Genomic DNA, 18830 nt, shown 5'->3' on the forward strand with positions numbered 1-18830 from the left:
GTGTGTGTGTGTGTGTGTGTGAATCCTGGGGCCCAGAGTCCTCTTCAGGATTTTGGGATCAGGGCAAACAACGATGGAGTCTGGAGACTGTCCCAAGCTTCTCCCCTGCAATTGGTATCATCCATCACCTGGACCTTTCGGCAGAGACGAGTAACCAATGCCCAAAGAAAGTGTGTAATGCACCTCCAGGCACCAATCTTAGAGCTGTATCCTCTCACCCACTGCCTTTCTGACAGATCACAGCGTAGGCAGGCTGGTGTGTAAATCTCTTCCTCAAAGGGAAATGTCCCAAGTGTTGTGGCCCCGCCCTCTGAGCCTGTCCCATCGGAGGAAGAAAGCTCCGAGCATGAGGAAGAGGAGTCAGCCAGGCCTCCCTCTCCAGGCCCCTCCCCTCTGGCACTGTCTCAGGTGCCGGCCGAGGGAGAGGAGATTAACAGAGAGACAGGTGGCTTGGATGAGAGCGAAGGAGAAACATCATTCCTGGACGCACGCCTCCGAAGGCGTGATAAACGATTGCAGCAGCTCAGGAGGCGTGCTAGGGATTAGAACTGAGTCACTGGACCACACCCCAGAGGGGTGGTGGCCAGTGATCCTTGTGACGAACAAAACTAACCTTGGATAGTCACTAAAGCCTCGTTCGGAACTGCTGGGAGGAATATTTATTGTTGTTGGACGTTTGGAAGCTGAGTATTTATCTTTCTGTTTTCTGTGGAAATAAAAGCACTTGGCAGACGGCGTGTATATCGCTGCCAAGTTGGAGATAAAGAGCTGGGTGTGTTCCAAGTGCTTCCTTAACCCTCGGCTGGCTGTGTTTGTGTGTGTGTGTGGACGGGGACAGATCACCAAGGCTGAAAAAGGCCAGGCTGAAGAGGCCCAGCCAAAGGCACAGAAGCCAGCCACCTACCCTAGCTAGCTCCGTGTGCATAGTTGAGATATATAAAAATAAAAATAACATGGACCACAAAAAATGTTGGCTGAAACAGTAGAATGGTTCCCCCCTTTGCATCCATAAGCCACCTAGCATTAAACGTCTCATGGATTGAGCCAGTGGTCGGATTCAGCTGGTTCTCTCCGGATCGCGCGAACCGGTAGCAGCGGCTGTGGGAGGCTCCGCCCACCTGCCCGGACATAATGCGCAACTACTGCACATGCGCAGAAGGCCGTGCGCATGCGCAGAGGTGGCAGAGCGAGTGGTCACATTTGGGAACCGGTAGGGAAGGTAAGTGAATCCACCTCTGGATTGTGCCAGCTGTTCTCCCCAGATGTGGACATCCAGATTTGGAGTAATGTTCAACAAAAGGATGCGGTGAACTAAGCAGAAGTTGCCAGGTCTCCATAGAGACCTAAGCTGCTGTTGTATTAGTGAGACCTTGTGCTGTTGTGTTAGTGCAAGTGTAATTTTGGCTCTGTTTCCAGAAGAGAGATATCCCGTGATTGTTCACACGGCACCCTGAACCAGGTTAGTGAAAGCTAGCAGCGATAAATCCTTCCATTCTAATTGCGGTCAGATTTAACCACAGTTAAGTTTTGCTCGATGGCTCACCTTGGGTAGGCTTATGGTTCAGTTAATACAGCACATGAGATAATAACTAGGTGGAACGTCCTGTGTGAACTCAAAAAGAGTTTTCAAAACGGATCCGTTGAATCTTAAGAGGATCATTCTGCTATAATCTATAATGAGAACTGGATGTTGTGATATCTACAGCCATCAGAAATTTCGCCAAAGAAGAGCTTTCCAAAGATTTTGGGAGGAAGTGAAAGAAAGAATGAAACTTAGAAGCAAAAGATGTGAGTTTCTAGGAAATTTTTGAACTGGAAAATTTTCCCATGCAAACCAGCGTGATGCCAAGTAGCATATTCATCTCGATGTATCCCAAGTCTGCACAAGTACCATATTTTTCAGAGTTTAAGATGTTCCGGACTATAAGACGCATCTACTTTTTTTGATGAGGAAAACAAGAAAAATCTGCCTCTGCCTCCCAGCAATTGCCTCGTTGCAGCAAACAGCAAACAGCCTGCTTTACTTTCATTTTCGTTTTCAGCATAGCTTGATTAGCATAAGAAAAAAAATCTGCTCCCAGCAATTTACCTTTCAGCAAGCAGCAGTGGCCAGCGCAGCAATAGGCAATGGCAATCCCTGCAGCCTGAAACAGCTGAGAGTCGGGAGGCCGATCCAACAGTCAATCAACTTGTGCTAATTAGGCTGTGCTGAAGCTGAAATAGGCTGTTGCTGCACGGAGGTAAATTTCTGGGAAGCAGAGGCCAAAGGGTAGGGGCCAGTGAGTGGGCAGGGCTACATTTGGTGTATAAGACGCACCCAAATGTTCACCCCCTTTTAGGGGGAAAAAGATGCATCTTATACTCTGGAAAATACGGTATATGGGTGACATCTGTTGGGAGGGAGAGGCATAAAATCCCTGCTTCTCCATATTTTAGAAGAGTCACTTGAAAAGCAAGCATTGCACAACTTTTGAAACTCAAGATTAATCCGAAGTGGAACTGCCAGAATAACCCTTTGGCAGAATGTTCCGATCATGTGTCTGCCTACAAAGCATGCTCTTAGGATAAGATGGGTGGGCAGATTCCATTGAAGGAAACACGTCTTTAAAGATAAAGGTTCCCCTCACGCATATGTGCTAGTCGTTCCCGAATCTAGGGGGCGTTGCTCATCTCTGTTTCTAAGCCGAAGAACCAGCACTGTGATGACAATTTTGTGATCATGTGACCGGCATGAACACCGAAGGCGCACGGAACGCTATTGGTCCCTATTTTTCTACTTGCATTTTTTACATGCTTTCGAACTGCTAGGTTGGCAGAAGCTGGGACAAATAACGGGAGCTCACCCTGTTACGCGGCAGTAGGGATTCGAACCGCTGAACTGCCAACCTTTCGATCAACAAGCTCAGCGTCTTAGCCACTGAGCCACTGCGTTCCCTTAACGCATCTTTATGAACTCTTAATTTGAAAACAAGATAGCAACATGAAGAGGACAGAAAAAAGTTAACTCTGGACCAAGAAGAGATTGTTAGCAACCAGAGGGATGATCGTCCTTAGAGATGCTGGTTTGCAATCTGGTGGCTGTGGTGTGAGGCGTAGCCAAGAGTTTTAGAGGCATTAGCTGTGTTACTACAATACAGAAGAACAAGAAGCTGGGTGGATGCTGAACCGCCCCCCCCCCCCGTGTTAACTTTTTCCAATTAAGGACATGTATAAAGAGGTATAAACCTGCTTTCGTTGTTACCGTTATTCCAGATATCAAATCAATGGGATGACCGAGAATCTCCATAAACATTAAATCAATGGGATCGAATGGCAATGATAAGAACAGATAAAAATCCCTTGTAAAGTCAGCTTTAGACCTTATCTCAGACCTTCGGGTGGGGAGGGGGGAGAATAAAATCCGGTTATGTCCCCTTTTCTCCAACTGAGGTCCTACGGATGCATTGCTGTGATTGAGAGTCTGCCCATAAGACGGTTTACGTGGCCCTGACCTGGATTGGAAAGCTTGCCATTCAAGATGGCAAGAAGCCCTTGGAAATGGTGTCCCTTTGGATGCAAGTCCTGAAAGAAACCTCTGGCAGAGTCGCATGGAGTCATGTTCTGAAGCACCTCGGACCTCACATTGCTGAACACCTGCGTGGAGATGCGGGCGACTCTGCATTCGCTTGTTTCCGGATACTTTCTGTCGGAAGAGAAAACATACGGATGTGTCTAAGCTGGACTTTGGCTTGATCCAGCTGATAGCAATAGCAATAGCACTTACACTTATATACCGCTTCACAGGGTGAGTGGTTTACAGAGTCAGCGTATTTCCCCCAATAATCTGGGCCCTCATTTTACCCACCTTGGAAGGGATGGAAGGCTGAATCAACCTTGAGCCTGGTGAGATTCGATCTGCCAAATTGCAGGCAGGTGGCAGTCAGCAGAAGGAGCCTGCAGTACTGCATTCTAAGCACTGCGCCACAGCGGCTCTGATCCTGGGCTGAACCAGCCCACTAGACCAAAGAGAAGGGCCAAGGAGTCACCATACCTGCTAAGTCGCTCCTCCCGATGCTGACCAGCCCTTCATACAATCCTTTGATTGGATTTTCTCTTGCCATGATGGTCCCATGAAGCCATATCAGCAGCATCCGATGGCCATGTTCTCGGTAGCTTTTGGTGCCTGGCGAAAAAGGAAGAACACAGTTGAAGTGAGATATTCCAAGGTTATGGATTATGGATGTCATAATGATATCATGTGTCATAATATCATCATCAACAAATGACCCAAACGATGTCACTTCATGATGTACTGTAAGCAGTTTGATTGATGACATCATGATGCGCGGAACTTGATGCACATGGAGATGCATAATTTCCTGTTGTGGCAGGTGTACTATGACTAGGCTTTGGAATCACATAATAGTGTTGATTAGTGTACAACTGATTAACTGATCAGAACAGTGTTTTCAAATCTCAATAGTCAAGTCAAGTTGATTTATAGGTTCTTGTACTGTTGTAGAGAGCCAATGTTGTGTCGTATTTAAGCATCAAGCTAGAATGAACTCACCAGGAAACCCTGAGTTTAAGTCTTGTTCTGGGCACCAAGTTAGCTGCATAACCTTGGGCCACTTCCTCTCTTCAGACCCAGGAATTACTTAAGGAGAAGTGGCAAACTACTTCTGAAAAACCTTGCCAAAGAAAAACTGTAGGGACTTGTCTGGGCAACCTCTGAGAATTAGACATGATTTAACAGAAGAATAAAACTGCCGTAAGAATACATAAGAATACGTAAGAATAAGGGACGCCGAGGCTCAGTGGCTAAGATGCTGAGCTTTTCGATCGAAAGGTCGGCAGATCAGCGGTTCGAATCCCTAGTGCCGCGTAACGGGGTGAGCTCCCATTACTTGTCCCAGCTTCTGCCAACCTATCAGTTCAAAAGGAGGTAAAAAATGCAAGTAGAAAAAATAGGGACCACCTTTGGTGGGAAGGTAACAGCATTCCGTGCACCTTCGGCATTGAGTCGTGCCGGCCACATGACCACGGAGACGTCTTCGGACAGCGCTGGCTCTTCGGCTGTGAAACGGAGATGAACACCGCCCCCTAGAGTCGGGAACGACTAGCACATATGTGCGAGGGGAACCTTTACCTTTAATTTGATTTCAGAATAAATTTTTTATCCCCTGAATGGGCCTCATTGTAAATGCATTGAAAATCCCAGCAAAGGGAAAGGGAAAAGACCAGACAGTTTGCATTTTGATGAGTAGAACCGGGTAAATAAGCACTGGCTGTTTTCAGATACAGCCTCTGGGCTAACAAATTGTGTTATATATATTAAGAAAAAGCTTCTGCCTTTTAATAAAATGGAATAGTTTGAAAAGGTGCCACTAGGGACCAACATAGCTGTCCTCCTACAGTGTCTTTGAGTATGTCACTGCTCAAGGCTTTTGCTGAATTGCCAATGTTTGATATCTTTTTAATTTGCTGTAACTCTTCTCAATTGCTTTCCATTGGGGATTTATTATTTTTTTTTTAACACTGAAAAGAAAACACTGGCTTGCATTGGAGATGATGAAGGGGGTACAGTAGTAATACCGCTTCCCCAGAGGGTTAGGCTGGGCTCGCTCACTGATGCAGCTCTATTTCTCTTTAAAAAGCTGTCTGGGGTTGGGGAGAACAGAAAATCCAATTTAAACATGCTTCATTCAGCTTTTTTCAACATGAATAGTCGGTCACAGCTGAGCCAGCTATCTCTAATATGGGCTGGATGGCAGCCAGGTTAGAGAAATACCGGCTAGCAAAGCGGTTTTTGATTTTTACTTCTTCTTTTTTCTCGCAAACCGCTTCTTGGTTTGGTCTCCTCTCTCTGAAGCAGACGCATCGTTCATATTTCATGAGATGTTTTCCTCCAGTGCTGGTCTCAGAGTCAAAACGCTAGTCTTGCATTTTTAAAACCAAGGGCGACGGCTATTTTAGCCTGTCTGAAAGACCCTAGAACAGTGATGGCTAACTTTTTCCGGACCGAGTTGTTCAAAGTGTGCACGCCTGAACCTGCAAAATGCAATATGCATGCAAGTCACCACAAATGCGTCCCCCGCATGCGCCTGTTCTGCCCCAGCTACGGATCCCAAAGAACGCAGCACACACAAAGTCTGTACAAACCTTAGTTTACTAAATTAAATCAGTCTTTTTCAAACAAAGGCTGTTAATTAACTTTCTTAACAGCCTACAAGAATCCAAAGAATAAATAATCGTGATCTTACTATGGTTGGCAGAAAGCCCAGAAGCAATTTGCAGAGAACTAAGATCCAGACGCGAAGGAGAATGAACGAAGTTGTTCCCTGCAAATTGCCTCAGTCGTCGTCCTTCCTTAGATAGGCTAAGGGAGTGGCCAATTAGCCCCAAGCCTTACTCTCGAGGAGACCTCCTCCTGAGGAGCCACTCCTGCCTTTTGGCAGCTCTGCGCGCCCGTGCATCGAGAAGAGGCTCCTCCTCTTCTTCCTCTTCACTTATGGGAACTTCTGGAGGTTCTGAAGGCCTGGCTGAATCCCCGCCTCTGGCACCACATCTTCTCCAGCCTCCTCACTGCCTGACTTGAGTGCCAGCTGAACAGGCTGCTGGCGCAGCACCACACCAGCCTCCTCACTGTCCGAATCAGCTACTAGCTGCACAGGCTGCTGATGGGCCACAACAGCGCTCCATCTCCCGCATGCATGCGCCCCCCACACCCCCGACTCCCGTGCATGCACGGCAGAGACCCAAGGACCAGCTGGCCGGTGGGGGGCACGTGCGCATGTGTGGTGGAGCTGAACTGGGGCGACGGCTCGCGTGCCCACAGAGAGGGTGCTGCGTGCCACCTTTGGCACGTGTGTCATAGGTTCGCCATCATGGTCCTAGAAGGAGTACCGAGAAGAGCAGCAAAGATGATGGAGGCTAAGCCATCGGATGAAGGATTGAAGGACCTGGGTATGACTAGTCTAACGAAGAGAAGGACTAGGGAGGATCTGATAGTTGCCTTCCAATATTTAAGGGGCTGTCACAAAGAAGAGGGAGTCCACTTATTCTCCAAAGCACCTGAAAGTAGAAGAAGAAGTAACGGGTGGAAGATCATTAAGAGAGAGAACCAATTTAGAACTAAGGAGAAATTTCCTGACAGTGAGAACAATGAATCTGTGGAACGACTTGCCTCTAGAAGTTGTGGGTGCTCCAATACCAGAAATTTCCAAGAAAAAACTGGAATAGTATAGGATCTCCTGCTTCAGCAAGGGGTTGGACTAGAATACCTCCAAGGTCCTTTCCAACCTTATTACTCTATGTTCTAAGGAAGTTAGACCCAGTGGTGAAATCCACTTACCTTTGCTACTGGTTTGGGAACGGGAGCATGCACACTATGCGTGCATGTGCCTCAGGGGTGGGTTCTACTTACCTTTACTACCGGTTCGCAGCGGGGGGCACACGTGCGCTCTTCTGCGCAAGTGCAGAAGCGTTTTGATGACATCAGGGTTGGTGGGCGGAGCCTCCCACCAGTTTTACTACCGGTTCTATCGAACCGGTGCGAACCGGGGGCAACCCACCACTGATGCGCCTCTTCTGCACATGGGCAGAGGGTAAAAACGGGACGTAATGACGTCCTGGCGGGTGGGCGGAGCCTCCTGCCACCAGTGCTACCGGTTCTCATGAGCCAGATGGAACCGGCTGGATAGAACTGCTGGTTAGACCCTCTTCATAATACAGATGGTCCTGGACTTACAACCATTTGTTTAGTGATAACTGAAAGTTATAACGGCACTGAAAAAAGTCACTCATGATCAGTCCTTGGATTGTTGCAGCATCCCCAGAGTCACGAGATCAACATTTGGGGCCATGGCAACCAGCATGTTTATAAGGTTTACAGCATCCAAGGCCAATTGTGACCTTCTCAGATGGTTTCCAACAAGCGAAGTCAATGGGTGAAGCTGGGTTCACTTAATAGCACGATTCACTTGACTGAAGTGATTAGCTTAACAATCGTGGCAATTTTTTTTTTGTTTTGTTTTTTTTGTAAAATCAGATACGACTCACTTAGTGTCCTCCTTGGTTAGCAGTGGAAATTCTGGTCCCAGTTGTACTTGTAAGTTGAGGACTTCCTATAGACCAGATCTTTGGCTAAACACATGGCACCCTTCTCATATGTTCAGGAACCACTGGAATGGAGATCTCGGTCCCCGGTCTCCTACTCAGGGGTAGGCTTCAAAAATTTTAGCAAGGGGTTCTCTGCCCGGTTGTTGGGTGGGCATGGCTATGGTGAGTGTGGCCTAGTCAGCCACCTGCTCCATGGCAAGGGGGGCCACTTTTGCCCTCTCCGGGCTCCGGAGGCTTTTCTTGAGCTTCCGGGAGGGCGAAAACGGCTTCCCCAGACTCCGGAGGCCTGAATTTCCAGTAGGCCCATTTTTCGCTCCAAACACACCCTGCACTTACCTGCATCCAAAACAGGCCACTTGGGGACTCCTGGGAGGGGAAGGGTGGGCGGGCCAGCCAGGAGTGGGATTTGGGAGTTCTCTGAACTGCACAGAATCTTAGCTACAGGTTCTCCCGAACCCCTGCGAACCTCCAGCAGCCCACCCCTGCTCCTACTCCTACTCAGCAGCAGTTGGGAAGAAGGCTACTTCTGTCACCTACCTGTCCACTGGTGTTCGATTGCACGGATGTGCGCCTCCGTGAATTTCCAATAATGTGCAAGTTTCTTCCACTCATTGGCCTTGAGGTATTTGGTTGCGAGCCGCCACAGCACCGAACGGATATGTTGCGTTTCCAGCCGATGGTCTTGCTTGAAAGTTAAACGCTCAGTTATCCAGGAATCAGAGTCGCTGTTGAGGTTATCCTGGGGGAAAAAAAGATCACCATTTCCTTCACGGTTCATGTTACGAATCCAGATGCTTGTGGTTATTCAATAAATCATGGTTAAAACACCCCAAGCTTAGTGTAATGATTGAGTACAATCCCTTAGTATCACTGTCTTGTCGGGCGAGATTTGATTCCTGTAACTGCTCTTCTATAGGGGGGAAATGGAGGAGCCGTGTGGTAAATCACCCCCACAGATCCAAACATGGAATGGGTTATAATCTTTATTAATTGACTTCTAATTCTTCATCTACCTCTGGGCAGTACACAAACCTGGTTTGCTATGGTTCATTTAACCCAGTTTTTCCCAACCTTGGCCATTTTAAGCTGTGTGGACTTCAACTCCCAGCTGGCTGGGGAAATCTGGGACATCCACACAGGTTAAAGTTGCCAAGGTTGAGAAATACCGATTTAACCACTAAGTAGGGTTTACATCGAAACCAGTAAACTATGAATTATGATTCAACATACACTGAGGGCTCAGTTCACACAATGTCCTAAACCCAAATCCCACAAACCGCAATATGTTTGGCTCTGCAACCCAACAAGACAGACACAGACTTCAGAGGATAATTAGAACTGCAGAAAAAACAATGGCTACCAACCTGCCTTCCATGGAGGACCTGTATACTGCACGAGTCAAAAAGAGGGCTGTGAAAATATCTACAGACCCCTCGCATCCTGGACATAAAGTGTTTCAACTCCTACCCTCAAAACGACACTATAGAGCACTGCACACCAGAACAACTAGACACAAGGACAGTTTTTCCCCAAACGCCATCGCTCTGCTAAACAAATAATTCCCTCAACACTATCAAACTATTCATTAAGTTTGCACTACTATTAATCTTCTCATCGTTCCTATCACCCATCTCGTCTCACTTATGACTGTAATTTTGTTGCTTGTATCCTTACGATTTATATTGATATTGTTTCCTGATTGCTTATTTGTTCCCTATGACTATCATTAAGTGTTGTACCTTATGATTCTTGGCGAATGTTTCTTTTCTTTTATGTACACTGAGAGTGTATGCACCAAGACAAATTCCTTGTGTGTCCAATCACCCTTGGCCAATAAAGAATTGTATTGTATTGTATTGTATTGTATTGTATTGTATTGTATTGTATTGTATTGTATTGTATTGTATTGTATTGTACTGTACTGTACTGTACTGTACTGTACTGTACTGTACTGTATTCTCTTCTCTTCTCTTCTCTTCTCTTCTCTTCTCTTCTCTTCTCTTCTCTTCTCTTCTCTTCTCTTCTCTTCTCTTCTCTTCTCTATGGATTAGAGTAAGATGTCCACCAACCATAACCATTTAATGTGGCAGCCACACAGAGATTGACATGGACCATAAAGAGAGGATGCCTCCTGCCACTGCTTTTTTTTTTTTTGCTATCACATCCTTTCTCTTTCCTTCTAAAACCTCTTGGCCTTCAGTCCTCAGATCTCTTTTATCCGGTTGCTCATTATCCTGCATTTCATCTACCAGATCCTACTACTTGGTGGAGTCTGTAGTGCTCTCCGTGGTTGGTTGTTTTCTTGCAGATATTTTGTTACCATACTAGGTAACATCATCAGTGCCAGTAGGGAGTGGTGTTTACTAAGCAATCAACATCCTGATGAGCAGAAATTAACACCAAGTTTCACGTTAGATCAACAGTCAAGAAGCCAACAATATCCCAAACAAGGAACTGCCAGCTCAGACAAACACAATGTTAAGGATATTGGTGTTGTGTTACCAACCAGCAGAGTAAATGCACAAGGAAACGTTGCTGAGAGCGATGAATAAGAGATATGCAAACTGGTTTATCAAAAGTTTACTTTATAGTAGAAAAACAGTCTCATAGTCTTTAAACAAATTCCAAGTCTTTGCCAGTTAAATCAGTCCAGTAGTTACAGATATCTTCTTACCAAACAAACAGTAGTTGGTTAGAATAACAAATCTACTCTGGTTCACAAACCACGATGGTAGCAGATCCATCAAACGATGATAGCAGATAGCAACTCCTCTCAATGGTAGCTTATCATACTCTGGTAGCATACCACATCAGCATCATCAATGGCAGCATATCATAGCAGCAACTGAACATGTTACAATACCTTGCTTAAATACCCTCACAACCAGTGATTACCTAATTACAGCATGACTCAGCATTACAATGATTCAGCAGTAAAGCCTTAAAGTAAACAACAGCACAACCAAAGAGCCACCAAATCCACTCCCACCATCAGTGACAGGGCAAGCCTTTTGCATATAAAAATAAGAATCAACCCTACTCCTGTCTAGTACTGATGATGTTAGCTAGTTGGGTCATGAAATGTCTGCCAGAAAACATCAAGCTCAGAGAGAACCATGGACTCCAGAGTTCAACCCTGAGCTACGAATATTCTATTCTATCTTACTACTCCATTTGATGAAAACAAAGTGGTTTTCAAAAAACTATTCAAAGGAAAGAGGATAATGGTAAAAATACCCCAGGAAGGTGCTGCATGTTCTTGCAGCTATTTAACATCAATGTGGACACGCGATGCATGTCCAATAAATGTTCTATCTACTATTGGCCATCCTCTCCCCACTCTTCTACGGTCTCTCTGGCTTCTCATATTTCCCTCCGTTTTATTGGATACCCATGCTCCGCTAGGGTATCTGGAGCTGGATACCTATGCTCCGCTAGGAAACTATGTGATTGGGTTTGATAAATCGACATTTACAGCTTGAAAATTAATGAGTAGTTAGATCAGCCTCTCCTCTCCCCTTCTTTTCCTCAGGCTTTCCCCACAGAAGCCTCTCCTCTCCTATCCCTTTCTCTTTCTCAGGCTGGCCCCATTGATCCTCTCCTCTCCCCTTCTTTCCCTCAGGCTTTCTCCACAGAGGCCTCTCCTATCTTATCCCCTTCTCTCCCTCAGGCTGGCCCCAATGATCCTCTCCTATCCTCTTCTCTCCCTCAGGCATGCCCCATAGAAGCCTCTCCTATCTTATCCCCTTCTCTCCCTTTCAGGTGGGGAGTAGAATGTCTAAACTCCCAGCCCACAGGCCGGATGAGTCACACGCTGGCCACACCCATGCCCAAGTGGCAGTTGGAACAGAGTTCTTTTCAGGTGGGGAGGGGGAGTAGAATATCTAACTTCTTAGCATCAGAGCGTGTTAATAATAATATAAGAAATACCAATGATCTGATGGTCATTTTGAGAAATTCTTTCTTAGCGAGCACCTAGAAGCCAAGAGGACCATACGTGCAAAAATTTCAAGTTTGTAGGCTTTATGGTTCTGGAGATTTCGTGATGATGCGTGAGTGGTATTTCACTTTTATATATATAGATTTTTACCTGTTGTGACCTTCCCAGAGGTGTTTAAATGAGATGGGAAGCCATACAGCTCAATCAATCAATCAAGTCCCTGGGCTTTTTCCAATACAAGCATGATTGTTGCCGCAAAGAGATTTCTGTCCTTGAGAAACAATTGCAGGGTTTCTGTTTCCTCTGGAGAAATTCTCCCAGTTTTGACAGAAAATTTCAACGAGTTCTTTGCATCTGACTGCATCCCACAGCTACAATTTCCTGTTTCCCTGGGTTTTTTTCCCCCTCTGCACAATTAACTGCTTATCTTTATTACCGAAAATTATTTTGTGCTCTTCCCCTTCCGCCCAGTTAATTTCTTTCCATTTGGGGCCCCGTATTTCCTCAGCCCCCAACTTCCTTCACCTCATTCGGTCACCTCAGAGCCACCAAACCAACTTACTTTCTCCCACTTGTAAAATCTGTCCGCTTTGATGATCATATCAGCCAAACTGATGTGGTTCCCACGAGCAGCTACGTCCAGAGATGTTTTTCCTTGCTGCAGGAAAAATATATATATAAATCCCCTGAGTTGAACAGGACAAAACTTTGGGGCTTTTTAAAATTAACTGGCAGCAAATATTTAACTCCTGCCATATCGTGACTGTGTTTACTCCAGTGATTGAAGGATAACCATCGCAGCATTTTTAGTAGAGATTTCATTTTGCCTGATGACAAGGAAAACGGAATCACATTTTTGTAGCTGATGCAGTGTAGATTATTAGATACCAAATTTATACTGTGATTTTTAAAGCATGGAGGAATTCACAAACATTTTATATTTTACTGTCAAGCAAGCTGAATGTCTATGGAGATTCTCAATCATCTAGATCATGGTTGTCCTAAAGGTGATTTTTCCAAAAGAGAACTGGACTCTCTTGGGTTTTTTCCTTGGAAAAGTTTCAGCTTCTCATCGAAGAAGCTTCTTCAGTTCTGATTGACTGGTGGGGAAAGGAAAAATTTCATGTTAATGACCAGATGACTGCAAAGAATATAAATCCTTCCATTCCCCACCAGTCAGTTAGAACTGAAGAAGGTTCTTGGATGAGAAACAAAATGTTTTCAAGGGAAAAATAAATACCAAGAAAGTCTGATTGCTTTTTGGAAAAGCAATATTTGTTGAGCTGAATATTTGGAAGCCAGATTCAGTAAAATCTATTATCACAGAGGATAAAATACTAAAATATCTATATGGACGGGTTTCCAGTCCATCCTGTATTGATAATTCCCTGCCGTTGAAGCAAATAACACCTGATATGATCCATTCTGGGTTCGCTCCCCAGAATCTCTCTATATTAGGCTTAGACCAAACCTAAAACGAAGTCTAGCAGAGAAGTTTTGATCTTAAGGTCCGGAAGGACAGATTTAATCCATGACATTTCTGCTACAATGGCCTCATATATCCACTATTTATTATCTTCAAATAGTGTTATTACATAAAAGAGGCCTCACACTGGAACCCTTAGAGGCTTTGCTCTCAATGATTTTGACCAGCAGATGCAAACATTTCCCCTATCTTGTATGTACAGGTTGTCTTCGACTTACGACCACCGTTGGGGCCAGAAAATTCATTGTTAAGGATCTCGGTCATTAAATGAAGCATCCTCTGACCACAACTGATTTTTTTAAAAAAAAAATTTTTTGGCCACAGTTGTTAAACAAATCACCACAATCATTAATCACATGAGCCCATTTTGCAAACTTCCTTTCATTTATGTACCACCAGGAGCTGGGTTAAGATTCTAAAATAAAACTAATACTACTCATAAGAGCAACAACAATACTACCACCAGTGGTGAAATGTAAAATTTGGTACTACCGGTTCTGTGGGCGTGGTTTGGTGGGTGGGTGGGGTAATGTGACTGGGTGGGCGTGGCCAACTTTTTTTTAAAAAACTTTTAAAAGCATTTTTTCTACAACCTCTTCAGCCGAAGAGGTTGCAGAAAAAAAAGCTTTTAAAAGCCTCTGACGGTCAGGCAACTCAGCTGGGATTGTCAGAGGCTTTTAAAAGCATTTTCTCTACAACCTCTTCGGCCGAAGAGGTTGCAGAAAAAAATGCTTTTAAAAGCCTTTGACGATCCCAGCTGAGCCGCGCGATCATCAGAAGCTTTTTTTTTCTTTTAAAAGCATTTTTTTGGCCAAAGAAAAAAAACTAAAAAAAAAAAAAGCCTCTGATGATCGCGCGGCTCAGCCGGACATGGGGGTAGGCAGGGATTTTTGCTACCGGTTCTTCGAACCATCCACCGCCATCACTACCAGATCGGGGGATCTGGTCCGAACTGGGAGCATTTCACCCCTGACTACCACCCCTAGCATGAAGCTCAGGGGCATCTACTACCTAATCCCCCGAAGGAGGGTGCTATTTTTTTTAAACAGTTTATTTATATATTTTCACGTTACATATATAAGTGCTTAGTGAACAGCGTATTGTCTGGATCAAATTTTTTTTACACAATAATACTTTTTCCACTCCTAATTTCTACCTTTACTATCCAACCATTTATAAAACCAGTCCCATGTTCAAAAATACACGCTATCTTCTTTTTCTTTTATTTTTATTGTCAATCTGTCCATTTCTGCACAATCCAAATTTTTTTTAATTACATCATCCTCTGTAGGTGTTTCCTTATTTTTCCAGTACTGTGCAAGTACAATTCTTGCTGCTGTCAAGACATGTAATATTAAGTATAAGGTCCCTTTATCATACTTTTCAGGTATTATCCCTAGCAAAAGTATTTCTGGTTTATCATCTATATGTTGTTTACAGGAGGGTGCTATTTTGACTGTCTTACGTAAGAGTGTCAGGGACTAGGCCATCTGAATTTCTAGGAATAAGAAATATAATGGGGACAGGGTGTGCACTGAAAAAAATGTTTTTGTAGATCAAATGCATTACTATTAATCTTCTCATAGTTCCTATCACCCATTTCCTCCCACTTATGACTGTATGACTGTAACCTTGTTGCTGGTATCCTTAAGATTTATATTGACTGTTTCCTAGTATGATTCGATTGCTTATTTGTACCCTATGACTATCATTAATTATTGTACCTTATGATTCTTGATGAATGTATCTTTTCTTTTTATGTACACTGAGAGCATATGCACCAAAGAAAAATTCCTTGTGTGTCCAACATTTGGCCAATATTGTATTCTTCTATTCTATTGTAGATCAAATGCGGGAGGCATGAGGTAAATTCCCTTTAAAACATCCTCTGTGCATTCCCATGCTAAAACCCCATGGCTACGGCTGGCACGGGTTTGCAAAGAGGTAACATTTCATGCGTTCAGACAGCGGCATTACCTTATCGGTTAATTTTAAATTCACCCCAGCCATGAGGATCAACTCAGCAATATCTTGCCTTCCGTGCTCTGCAGCAATATGAAGAGGACTCTGTCGCCTCTGGAGACAAAAAAGGAGAATCAGAAATCGGCACTGCAAAGAATTTGGGAGAAGCATCCGTTCTTTAGCCTTGAGATAAACCGCTTTTGGGAAACTAGTTAAAAGCTTTTCCTGTAGCCTCAAGGAGGCCTTCTCTTCCATCATTGACACCTCATGGGGACAAGAAGCTCCAGCAGGAGGGAGCCAACTGACTCAAAGGGATAGATAAGAGATAAGTAGCCTTTACTGTCATTTTTCTGTGTATTTCAATTCCAATGCCAAATTCCAATGCCCACTCTTGAAAGAAAGAAAGAAAGAAAGAAAGAAAGAAAGAAAGAAAGAAGAAGGAAGGAAGGAAGGAAGGAAGGAAGGAAGGAAGGAAGGAAGGAGAAAAAAACCCACCCACCAATGTCAACATCCCAAGGAATCAGTTGCCCCCAGAGATAAGGAGAATCCAAGACCTCAGTGCCTTCCGCCGTGCCCTTAAAACCCACTTTTTCCAGCAAGCTGGGCTGGCTTAAGAAGAAATTTTTAAATGTTTTAATTGGTTTGTGATTTTTAATTTTTGGGCCAAATTTATATATATTTTAATTGTTTTTTTAATATTTGTATTTCATGTTCTTAATTCTGGCTGTACACTGCCCTGAGTCCTCAGGGAGAAGGGCGGTATATAAATTGGAAATAAAATAAAATAAAATAAAATAAAAAATAAATAAATAACAGTAATATAATAGTAGCAGCATCAGCATCCAAAAGTGGCAAGTTATACAAAATGACAACAAAACTAACACACACACACACTAATCACAGTCTATCTTGAATACATAGCGGAAAAATCTTGTTAGGTGGCCCCCAATGCTAGCTCCCAAGTCCTGCCGAATTTCACCCCAGAAATGAGAGACCCCTGCAATAATTCCTTGGACTTTGGGGCAGGTGCCTGAACTCAAAGGGAATTTTTCTCCAACTTGGATTGCACAACAAGGATGTGCTAAAACAAAAAGAGCTATAGGTATAAAAGTATGTATGTATGTATGTATGTATGTATGTATGTACCGTGTTTTCCCAAAAATAAGACCCTGTCTTATATTTTTTGAACCCCAAAATAAGCACTTGGCCTTATTTTTGGGGAGGTCTTATTATTTTGGGGTGCATAGAGGAAACCAGAGGAAATGGCGGGGACTGGCTGCCTATGCATTTAAATATTTTCAGGGGAGGGCTTATTTTAGTGCATGCACTCAAAAGCCCGATTGGGCTTATTATCAGGGGATGTCTTATTTTAGGGGAAACAGGGTATGTATGTATGTATGTATGTATGTATGTATGTATGTATGTATTTGTATTTAGCATTTATGAACTGCCCATTTCTCTCAAAGAGATCTTATTTAGATATTTAATTAATTAATTGTTCAATATTCCACTGTTATTATTTTTATAAATAATTCAAGACAACTACCTTATTTAATACTTCCCTCTACTCCTGACTGCTCTTTAGAAGGCCAGATCCTGAAGATGAAACTCAAATACTTTAGCTACCTAATGAGAAGGAAGGACTCCCTGGAGAAGAGCCTAATGCTGGGAACGATGGAGGGCAAAAGAAGAAGGGGACGACAGAGAACGATGTGGCTGGACGGAGTCACTGAAGCAGTCGGTGTGACCTTAAATGGACTCCAGAGGATGGTAGAGGACAGGAAGGCCTGGAGGAAGGTTGTCCATGGGGTCGCGATGGGTCAGACACCACTTCGCAACTAACAACAACAACTCCTCCTTTTGTCTTTACAACAACAACAACAACCCTGTGAGGTGAGTTGGGAGGAGAGAGAGGGACTGGCCCAAAGGCACGCAGCCAGCTTTCATGCCCAAGGCGGGACTAAATCTTCCAGACTCCCAGTTTCTAACCTGATGCCTGAACTATCAGACAAAGAATTCCAGCAAGTGAACTTAATTTTCAGTTTATAACCAATGGCATAGAGCTCCAAGAATATTCAACCATGCAATGCCATCTGCAAAGACCCAGGAAGTGCCCTTTCTCTTGTCATGGCATCTGCCTTCTGGAATGAGATCTCCTTGAGATCCAGGTGGATCCTGCTCAGATGGCATTATTTTCTCCCAGACATTCATTTAAGGTGACTGTGCTATTATCTCTGTGTGTTTGTTGGGTTGTTGGCCAGAATTGCCATTTCGTTCTCAATTTTTTCCTTGTCGTCTCTTTAACTTGCTTTTTTTTCTTTCTTTCCCTATTCATATTAAATTTTATCCTCCTTATGTTCCGAGCTGCCCAGAGATGTTCCGGAGTGGAGTAGTGACTAAATCAAATAAATAATTTAATTAAAAGAAATGAAAGTGGTGCAGCGCCGAGGATTTGAAGAGAAGAGCTATGCTTCAGAGCAGGGGTGAAATCCAACAGGTTCTGACAGGTTCTGGAGAACCGGTAGCAGCCCCAGAGTGGGGTGGGAATGGGGTTTTTGCAATATCCTTCCCCCATGAGTGGGGAGGGAATGGAGATTTTGCAGTATCCCCTGCCACACCCACCAAACTACGCCCACAGAACCGGTAGTAAAAAAAAATGGATTTCATCACTGCTTCAAAGCACACAGAAGCGCACACACCATCCCTTAAACCAAGCGTCTCCTTTTCCACAATTGCTTCGACCTCATTAAAATGCCATCAATTAAGAGCTTGAGTGGTGCGGTGGCCTAGAGGTGGAGCTCTCGCCTCACAGTCAGGAGGCTGTGAGTTTGATCCTAGGTCGAGGCAGATATTTCTCCCTCTGGGCACACCGGAGAATATATCTGCTGGAAAAAAAACCTCCGCCATGGCGACAGGAAGGACATCCGGCCAGTAAACACTCAGCTCCGTTCAGTTGCCCAGACTCCACCCTGCAAGGGATTATGGGGTCGTTAAAAGAGGATGATGCTGATGATGAATTAGGTGAAGAGCTTGCAAGTACTCTAATCTGCTGCCAAAGCTTCGTTAGATCTTAAACACATTGGTTACCATAATTTAAAAAAATCTTACATTATCAGGAACATCAAGATCACATTCAGCATCAATGAGAAGTTTGACAATGGCTGGGTAGTTCCGTAGCACCGCAATGTGCATAGCTGATGCATTTTGCTGTGGGGGGAAAAAGAAAAGCAGTGTTAATACTTGGAGCATTGAGCAAATCTAGGCTTCGAAGTTGCATTCTGCCGATTGGAAAAACCCATACTGGAACTTCATGCAAGTTGCCATTATTTGCTGACCTTGGTT

General features: G+C 44.2%; 1 protein-coding gene across 1 annotated transcript in view; it reads right to left on the reverse strand.

The window, feature by feature from the left end:
* Nucleotides 1–3617: 3617 nt before the first annotated feature.
* ANKDD1A (ankyrin repeat and death domain containing 1A) overlaps nucleotides 3618–18830 on the reverse strand; it is a 42333-nt gene continuing 27120 nt past the window's right edge. Inside the window, exons 11-17 of the mRNA XM_070953812.1 lie at nucleotides 18597–18695; nucleotides 15504–15602; nucleotides 12603–12698; nucleotides 11759–11786; nucleotides 8638–8799; nucleotides 4031–4162; nucleotides 3618–3682 (exon numbers count right to left, since the gene is read on the reverse strand). Of these exons, the coding sequence (XP_070809913.1) occupies nucleotides 3618–3682; nucleotides 4031–4162; nucleotides 8638–8799; nucleotides 11759–11786; nucleotides 12603–12698; nucleotides 15504–15602; nucleotides 18597–18695 (681 nt within the window). The remainder of the gene's footprint in view (nucleotides 3683–4030; nucleotides 4163–8637; nucleotides 8800–11758; nucleotides 11787–12602; nucleotides 12699–15503; nucleotides 15603–18596; nucleotides 18696–18830) is intronic.

The sequence above is a fragment of the Pituophis catenifer genome, unplaced genomic scaffold (assembly GCF_029215685.1).
Source record: "Pituophis catenifer annectens isolate HBS135680 unplaced genomic scaffold, rPitCat1.0.hap2 SCAF_14, whole genome shotgun sequence".
Lineage (NCBI taxonomy): Eukaryota > Metazoa > Chordata > Lepidosauria > Squamata > Colubridae > Pituophis > Pituophis catenifer.